This window comes from Metopolophium dirhodum, chromosome 7, assembly GCF_019925205.1.
Source record: "Metopolophium dirhodum isolate CAU chromosome 7, ASM1992520v1, whole genome shotgun sequence".
Classification (NCBI taxonomy): domain Eukaryota; kingdom Metazoa; phylum Arthropoda; class Insecta; order Hemiptera; family Aphididae; genus Metopolophium; species Metopolophium dirhodum.
Window position 1 is genome coordinate 35,550,762 of NC_083566.1, and position 9,533 is coordinate 35,560,294.

Genomic DNA, 9,533 nt, shown 5'->3' on the forward strand with positions numbered 1-9,533 from the left:
AAATACCTTCAATTATACAACTAAATCTACAACTCTTAACTGTTGTAGTAGAATAATTTTTAAAATTTGAAATCATTGATTTGGCAATACCTAGTTAGGTACCTACCTAAAATAACATAATAAAATAATAAAATACATATGTCATGATTAATGTTATTTAATATGATTCGTTGATGTACAACAGATGCCACTTAAATAATTTTGAGCTCAATATAAAAATATAGACAAATTAAAAATTAAGAGGATGTCACTCCCGCATGTGTTGTCTCCGTCTTACAAATGTACAACATAGGTTTAATTATTTTAAAAATAATTTATTTCTACCCCATTTTTTCGTAGAGATATTTTTAACATTGATAACTTTTCGCAGAAAAGACGCTGATTTCAAAAATCAGAGCTTTTTTACCATCCTAAATGTTGCTGACAAACGGAAAAAAAAAGAATACACATCCTTGTAAAATCAATACATTCTTTCGCTCCGTTCAGAATCCAATATTATGGAAAAATACATTTCATAATACCTCAAACATGGCGGGAAAATACGTTGGGCATTTTGAAGGAAAACGTAGGAATATCCAAAATATGCATTTTATTAACGCAATAAAGGCTCAATAACGTTTGACAAGACGTGACGGGGACTTTTTAATAAATGTAACGCAGGTAGAAAGTAGGTACTATTATGTACTTCTCGTGGAAAAATGGAATACTGTGAATACCCTTTATAGTATACGATCATAATATATTGCGACATTGCGTACAGGCAAATTATCGGCACGTGAAAATAAGTCCGAGGGCAATAATAATTAGTAATATTATGTATTATTTTTATTATTAAATCTCTCAATAAATATACATTTAAATTGAAATGTTTTTCTAATTTCCAATTTACGTGTATAATATTTTTCATAATTTAATGGCACGCCGAGCAAAAAATTCATGTAATTTTTACTTTTTAGCACGTCATTAGTAACGTTAGAACAATATTTTCCATGTCTCCTTTTATTACTATTGTACGTATCTAAGAAAAACAAGTAAGAAATAGTTTTTGGAGCGGGGAAATGTTTATCATAAACGGGGAATTTTGATTTAATGCGAGGGAATATTGGTAATTGACATCCGACATCACTGGACTGCGATAACAATGAAGGTCTGTGAACCGATGATTCACCACAACAACAACAACAACAATAACAACTTATACAAGTAAGTAGTAACGTACCGTAGTTGATGATTTGTAATAGTTGCTACATATTTATTTTTTTCACGACGTCAAACTATGTATTGTTAATCTAGCACAAAGTCTGTACTCGAATACAACTCTGAGAAATTAAAGTCATTACTCACTGGTTACTCTCAGTCCTCGTTCAGCAGCGTTTACGAAACCAGCGATTAGACTATACAAATTTCGATCGTTCTCTCTTTTCGCATCGAATTTTGACGTCATTTACCGGATCGCTGCCTCGGCGAATTAAATTTTGACAAATTCTAACCTAACGATATACATACCTTTAGGGTCTTGTCCACATTGTTGTGTATCATCTACTTATTAGCTTTTGATATCGTTATGGAGAAAAACGGAAATACTGAACAACTGCAGTGAGTCAACGGTTTTTATGTTTGACACTTTAATTTTCTCCGCCGCGTATCAACCTTTCCATTGTTTCAGATACGAAAATGGCAACTCCGTGACGACAAACTGCAGCACACAAACAACACAATTTGATGGGTTCACCGGGTCGCATCAGCCTAGTCATGACACTGCCGACGCTTTTGGTTCATTGTGAGTGGTCGTTATTTCTGATAATAATTTGATTAATTCTTTTTTTTTTTTTGGTCAATACACTAGGTATTTTTCATTTAATTTACGGGTAATATATTATGATGTCCGCGTTCAACCTTATATTATCTACTATAGGACAGTTATAGTTAAACTAAGTATCGAATAAAACATTTCGAGGTGATTTACCAAAATGTATGTGGTTTTTGGATTCTCTGATACTGATGCATATCTGATTTTAATTTTATAATATTTCAAGTTCAATAGAAATGTTTCCCTCAATACACACTTTGATTTGTTGAAAATAATTTATCTGATTTGGAATTTAATTCAAGTCAATTTTTCACAACTAATTTTTGGGTATTGAATTACATCATAAATATATGTATACACACTACACAGAGTATTGTGACGCACATGGTGAAGACTATGTTAGGTCTTTCGCAATTCCCACCATTTTAGTCATACCAAATTTGGAATCCTTTGTTTGTAGGTAAAAACAAAATATTTTAAAACAAGGAAGTACTTATCCATAATACACGAATGTCATACTTGACATGACAGTAAACTTACCTAATATGTTGTATTTACTTAACTGGACATACAATTAATATTTACTTACTTATCTTTACATCTTATTCATTGTTGTTTGATTAATATAAATTAATTGTCTTTAAATTGTACTGTATTATATTATGTTATTTTCATGTTTAAAATTCAGGAGCGGGAAGTTTATCAAACATTTGGTAGGCAACTGTTTTAGGTAAGCCACTGTATTGATTGGGCATACCATCAAAATTAGTATTGTATTATTATTATATCTTATTATTTAAAAGCAAAAGTAAATTGTTATTATAGATATTATAGATTATATCTGAAAATTGGTAAGGTAATTTTAGTTTTCTATACCTAGTTAAAATTCAGTGATTTAATAACTGTATTAAACATCAAATTGTTGAGATGTTTGATTTCGATATACAATATAGTAAATCAATTTTTTGTATCCAAAAGCATCTTCATTTAATTTATTACAATCAGAAAATAGTTCATAATTGTTCATAAACAATTTATTATGTTTTCATTTGTATGTAGGCTAGGTGTTATCATTGAGTATATATTGTACATATCGTATTAAACAATATATACTCAATATGGTGTTAAATATAAGTATTAACTGTTAAGTACTAATAATCATTAATTAAATAGGTACTTCAGTATTTTTTTTTTTTATATAATATCGGTCCCTCTTAAAATTAAATATTCTCTCTGTGTAAACATGTAGGTATTAATTTACAATTGTTTTATAATTATAGATTTAAAAGCGCACCTCGTCCAGGTTTTGGTATTAGTTCAACAGAGAAGGATGCATGGTATTACAATATGCATCATAAGTATCGTGGAAAGGCCATAATCTTCAATCATGAAAACTTTCAAGTTAGAGATCTTAAATCTAGAGCTGGAACTGGATTAGATTGTATCAATTTAGAGGTATCCTTAAAAAACCTTGGATTCGATGTTACACCTTATGTTGATTTAACATTAGATGAACTGGATAAAAAACTTGACTATTGTATGTATACATGTTTATTATTTTTTCGAAATATTTTAATTCCCTTTCATATTTATTTCTATAACCATAGATTAAATAACAATATATATAGGTAACAATAATTCTATCCTTTATCGCTCATTATTTTAATATGGATTTGACTAATTAATGGCACATTTCAGCCATTAAAGTTAGGAATTCATCAAATAATTATTTATTCATCTACTACCACCATGTGCCACAATAAAGTCAAATCCAAATTAATATAATGGGCAATAAATGATTGGATTGGTGTTGCCTATTTATAGTGTTATTTAATCTATGCTATACCATAATATTTTCTTTACTAAAAAATTATATTTGTATATTATGTTTCTTAAGTTAATTTTTTTAAACAGGGGCTAAAGAAGACTATACAAATTATGATTGTTTATTAATGGCAGTATTATCTCACGGTGAACAAGGTATTATTTATGCTAAAGATGGAGCTTATAAACCAGAAGATAATCTTTGGGGACGATTTACTGGTGACAAATGTGTCACATTAGCTGGAAAACCAAAGCTATTCTTTATTCAAGCTTGTCAAGGAGACCGATTGGATGGTGGAATTCAGTTAAGAACACAAGTCGATGGATCTTCTTCATTCAAAATACCCGTTTATGCCGATTTTCTTATAGCTTACTCTACGATTCCTGGTAAGTAGGTATTATAGGCACTTAAATTGTGAAAAGTTAAAATATAATGCTCTATATAATATATACACTATGACAAAACATACAAATATTCTCTTTATATTACCTTAAGAGTTAATAATGAAAAAATATGCAAACAAATTTTTTTTGTGCAAAAATAATAAATAACCATCAAAATATGTCTTAACAAAACACAAAAATAAGTTTTAGATTAAAGTAGCTTGTAGCAATTTAATGTATTGTATTGTGATGCGTGTTTTTTTTCTGTTTTTCATTAATATTTGAGGTACTAAAAATGCTGTGATTTTCAACATGTTGGGATCAGCAAAATTTCTGATAGAAAAGTGAATCTTGTTGGTACTTTTGAAAGGTCAAAATTGAAAATTTCTTTTACTTTTTGAAAGCCTCTTGAAAAAAAAAGTGATTTTTGAAAAATTTGATTTTATTTTTTGGTGTAATTCAAAAAATAATAACTATAAACACTTGGTATTTTCACTAAATCTTATATATTAGCATTTTTCATATTTAAGTTATTTATAGTCTTGAGAAATTTTTTTTAAATTATTGTAGATAAACACTTCAATTAATAAAAAATATTGAAAATTTAAGCAAAGTCCTCATAAGGTACTTTAATAGCAGTTCAAAAATATTAAAGATTCATAGGCTCAATTATTTTTTATATGCATTTCAAGTTCAAATTTTGACAAAATTCATCGAAATCCTAAACATTTGTAAATTATTTTTTAGTTAGAAAATCATAAGTTTTTTTTTTATACATAACACTAATATTTTTAATAGAAGTATAGAAGTTTCCCCAAAAACTTTTATACTTTAACAAAAAAAAAAGATTATTGAAATGTAACATTAAATTTTTATAATCGTTTAAATTTCAAATGTTTACAATATTTTATATTTGGCGGTAAAGAAACAAGCTCCAGTTACTTGATTTTTGATATTTTGTATTAATTCAAAAACTAATTACTGTAGACACATGAAATTGTCATCAAATATTTATATTAGTATATTTCATATATATACACTATCTCTCTAGTTATACTCGGTAAATAATAAATAACATATACATTTAATTAAGGGTATACTCTGTAATTAATAAATTGCTTATTAATTTAAATTGCTTGTTATTGTAATTTATGATAACTTTTAAAATACATTTAATAAGATACACTATTGTATGCTAACCCGACTAGACAAATCACTATGTTGGTGTTAAGCAATCGACATCATGAGAGAGACAGCACTCTCTCGTAGGAAAATTAAATAAGTCGTCGTAAAAAGCTTCATTTAGTTGAGGGTCTCCAAGACCCACACGTTTTTTTAATAGTTTTAATGACAATAATTTAATATTTTATAATAATTTGAAGACAACATTTTTTTTGTGTTGTGTGCTTCATTTAATTTTAATATACATTATTAAAAAAAATTAATTTTTGTTTTCAACAAATTTAAAAAAAAAGTTATGTTAGTTTAAGTTAAAAATAAAATAAAAATTGTTACAATATTTAAAATTTATTTTATTGGTAAATGTTATTTTATTATTAATTAGCATGAATTAAACGCGTGTTTCTAAATATGTAGATCTACATCGTTTCTTTATTTTTTTTCGAGCAGTTTCTTTATTTTTGTTTAGAAAACTTGTTTTTACTTTTATCATACACACTAGGTCAAAACTGCATAAAGATATACGCAGTCAACATGTTAACTGCTGAAATATTCTGAAAATTTTTCCCTGGAAATTGTGTTGAATGAATTTATATGTTTTATTCTTTTAAAATTGTATTTATAGCTTATTAATAACTTCAACTGTTAAATAAAAATAAATACAACAAAATTAAAATTTAGATAGTGTTGGCGTTATTTTAGATTCTGAGCGAAGCGATGAATGTATTTTCTTTTATTTATGTGTTGTATTTCAACATTCAGCACTAACATTTTATGACGTCAAATTTTGACTTTTAAAGTTTTTTCGAAATTCATGTAAATAATATTATAATATTTATTTTACAATTTGTATTTAAGAAGTATTATTTACAAAAAAATTAAATATTAATAAAGTTTTTTCTTATTTTATGATAAACTGTATTTATTGTAATGTAATTTTTTTCACATTTCATTAATTGTATCTTTTTCAGGTTTCTATTCATGGCGCAATACTCAAAAAGGTTCTTGGTTTATGCAAGCTCTTTGTGATGCCTTCAATAAATATGGTTATCAACTAGACCTTTTAACTATACTGACATTTGTGAATCGTCAAGTGGCCACTGACTATGAATCTAATGTTCCTGGTGCTGTTCAAATGCATCAGCAGAAACAAATTCCATGCATTACATCGATGCTAACAAGATTAGTAAAATTTGAAAAGAAAAATTAAAAATGTCATTCATTACAAACATTCATAAAGAACATTCCTGTTTAAACCATAAATATGTTTGTTGTACATGGGTATAACACTAATTAAAGCATTAGTCTAAGGTTACAAATTTTAATTTCTTTAATAAGAATTTTGTCGTATACCGATACAGAACATTTGTGTAGTTAGAATCTCAATTAGTTTTAACTAATATCTGATATAAGTTTTAAATTACAGTTTTAGATAAACAAAATCTATGATAATTGTTTGGCAGTACCATTTTCAATTAAGTATTATTTAAAAAAGTGTTCAACATTTTAAAAGATTTAAACTTTGGTCTTAGATATAATATAAAAGATACTGTGATTTAAACTATCACTAATTTACTTTTTATATCATAGATTACTAAAATAATTTTTGATAGTACTGATTTTTTTTTTTTTTTAATAGATATTATACTATCATAGAACAAACAAAATGAACTAGTGATATGCTTTTTTTTTTATTTGAGTTAATCTATTGTTTAAGAAGTTTACCAAAACCAATTTCCTGACAAATAAATTTTATTATTTTAACATTGAATAATTATAATGATATATATTTTATTCTCTTATAATTTATATTAATCTACCTCTTTACTATTATTTGTAACATTTTATGATAAAATTATGAATATTGATAAGTTTTATCCTGAATACACTAAGTATCTCTAATCGCATTAGTGATGTGTACTTAAATACTTAATCTTAGTTATTAGTTTAAATTTTACTAAAATTAATAATTTTAATATAAAATACAAAAATACATTCACAATGTTTTTGTTTGATAAATCATTTAATTATTTCTTCCATACATTAAATTTAACCCTGTTGTCATTCAGTCATATAGAAATCATTTCATATTATATTGTAAACTTATATAGTGATGAACAATTTGCTCATACCAATCTTTTAAATTAAGTTATTATTTAGTGCTCTACAGTTGAATTGCTTCATTAAATCTCATTAATAACTTATTTTAAAATATGTAAGTATGGAAAACTACTTAAAATATTAATTAACAAAATAAAAATATATGTTTTTATATTTTTGTTCAAAACAATTCAATAATATTGAAATTTAAAAATTTGTTATTTTTATTTTTTCAGACATTAAAGTATTATACATTGTATTTTTCATAATAAAACATTGTTACGCCAATTTTATATTTTATACATTATTGATTTTAGACTTGAATAATATTTTGTTTTAATAAAATACTTTTGTGATAATTGTTGTATATATATTTGTTAATTATGTTAGATTCTGAGCTATATTGATTTTATGTTGATATTGTGTTATATTTAAATATTTTTTATGTTGTCTGCATACATAAAAAGTAGTAAAAATGAGCTGGGGGTGGGTGGATATAAATTATAAATAAATAAATAGAACATTAATTTTTCTCGGCAGGTTAAATCAAAGTTTTAAATATAAAAAGGTGGGCCAGTGGGTGTCGCTCTGCTGTTTAGTAACCTAGTGGGTCACTGTGCCTAGTGGATGGTATTCAATTTGAATTCAATGATAAACCAAGTATCGCAGTGGATATTTTAAGAAATTATCACTGGGCGACATAAAAAAAAAAATTCACGATGACTATCAAAATCAACATATTATGAGCTTATAAAAAATATTAAATATTATAGAAAACATTACCTATATCTAACAATATAATCAAAACTCACAACACATAAATAATTATAAATAATTTATGAGTTAGGTAAATTAATTCTTATTAATTATAAAAAATGGAATCAATATTGTCAATGACATACAATATACATAATATAGGAGTATAATAAAAACCACTATAAAAATAGATACAAGATTTGAAATTATATTATTTTTTAAAACTTCAAAGAACTTTTGTTACTTTTAACTGACTTGAATAAAGATAGTTACATTTTTTTCCATGTTATTTAGTAACTTATGTCTTATGAGTTACTTTATTTTATTGTCACGTTAAGTTAATTTTATTCCTAAACCACAGATCAAAATATATTACATTTTGTAAAAATGAATTTAAAAAAAAAAGTAATAATAATTCAAAATATTATATTAATTACCTAATAAATAATAATTTGTAATAATAGTTATATTGAATATTCACATAAATTAACAGAACATTAATTATATTACACCAATACTATTTTTACTAGTATTTATAACCAATGGTAATTTATTAAGTTATACGTATCATATTATCAAAGTATATATATTTCATTTAGTATTTTTGTATTTTGTAATATAATATTATAATTATTGAAAATAGGCACTGAATTTAGTTTAAGTCCAAGTATAAAATATTAGATTTTAAATCATTTTATATTTTCCGAAAGTCGTCCTGTTGTCGTAATATCGTTGACGTATCACCTTGAAGACTTAAACGTTTAAACTGTTTAAAGGTTCAAAGTGAAATAATTATTTAGCTAATAACTTGTAGGAACAAGGACTAAAATCAAATCAAAAACAATCGATTTGTAGATATTTTCCGGGCCACATGATACTTACGACCAGATAAAACATGTCGCATTGTCGCGTGCCGCGTGAAATAGATCACTTTTTTGGATTGTATTTTCTATGGATAAGTAAGTACTGCCTACGATGAACGGTCACGTGGATTTTCTATTCTCGATAATTATTTGTCAAACGAAATGATATAGGTACGTCATAAATAAATAACAAAATTAAACGTAATAAATAATCAATAAATACAATTTTATAATAATTTCAAACATCGATATTTTTACAAAAAATGGTTGTCGCCCAGTAATTAAATATAATATCATCTACTAGGCGACAAAAAGTTTTCTCTGGGCGACAAAAATGTCGCCCAGTATATTAGTTAAAAATATCCACTGAAATATCGTTGTATACGAAAAACGATTCTGAGCGAAGACGGTCAGTCAGCCTATGAATTATGATGGTATATTACTAAGTATGTTCGATGGTATTATTGTGAATAAAGTGATTTCTTTACCAATTTACGTAAACCTTGTTTTACATTTCCAATCCTTAGCTGTACAAATTGAACATTTTATACATTTTTAACTAGGTACATGCAAAATCGTTTTTAAATTTAAAATTTAATAAATGTTGTCAAAAATCG

At 25.7% G+C, this 9,533-nt stretch overlaps 1 protein-coding gene across 1 annotated transcript; it reads left to right on the top strand.

Moving 5' to 3' along the window:
* The first annotated feature begins 1,133 nt into the window (after positions 1-1,133).
* Positions 1,134-7,338, top strand: LOC132949076 (caspase-1-like). Its single transcript, XM_061019847.1, has 6 exons — positions 1,134-1,203; positions 1,294-1,596; positions 1,667-1,780; positions 3,091-3,347; positions 3,725-4,021; positions 6,169-7,338. The coding sequence occupies exons 2-6, from the start codon at positions 1,565-1,567 to the stop codon at positions 6,405-6,407; spliced, it is 939 nt and encodes a 312-aa protein (XP_060875830.1). The 5' UTR covers positions 1,134-1,203; positions 1,294-1,564; the 3' UTR covers positions 6,408-7,338.
* The last annotated feature ends 2,195 nt before the right edge of the window (positions 7,339-9,533 follow it).

Bases quoted from the DNA above. Each gene is read 5' to 3' on its own strand.
- LOC132949076 (XM_061019847.1), top strand. From the start codon at position 1,565: ATGGAGAAAAACGGAAATACTGAACAACTGCA. The intron at 3,348-3,724 runs GTATGTATACAT...TTTTTTAAACAG, and splicing joins GGATAAAAAACTTGACTATT to GGGCTAAAGAAGACTATACA. The intron at 4,022-6,168 runs GTAAGTAGGTAT...TATCTTTTTCAG, and splicing joins AGCTTACTCTACGATTCCTG to GTTTCTATTCATGGCGCAAT.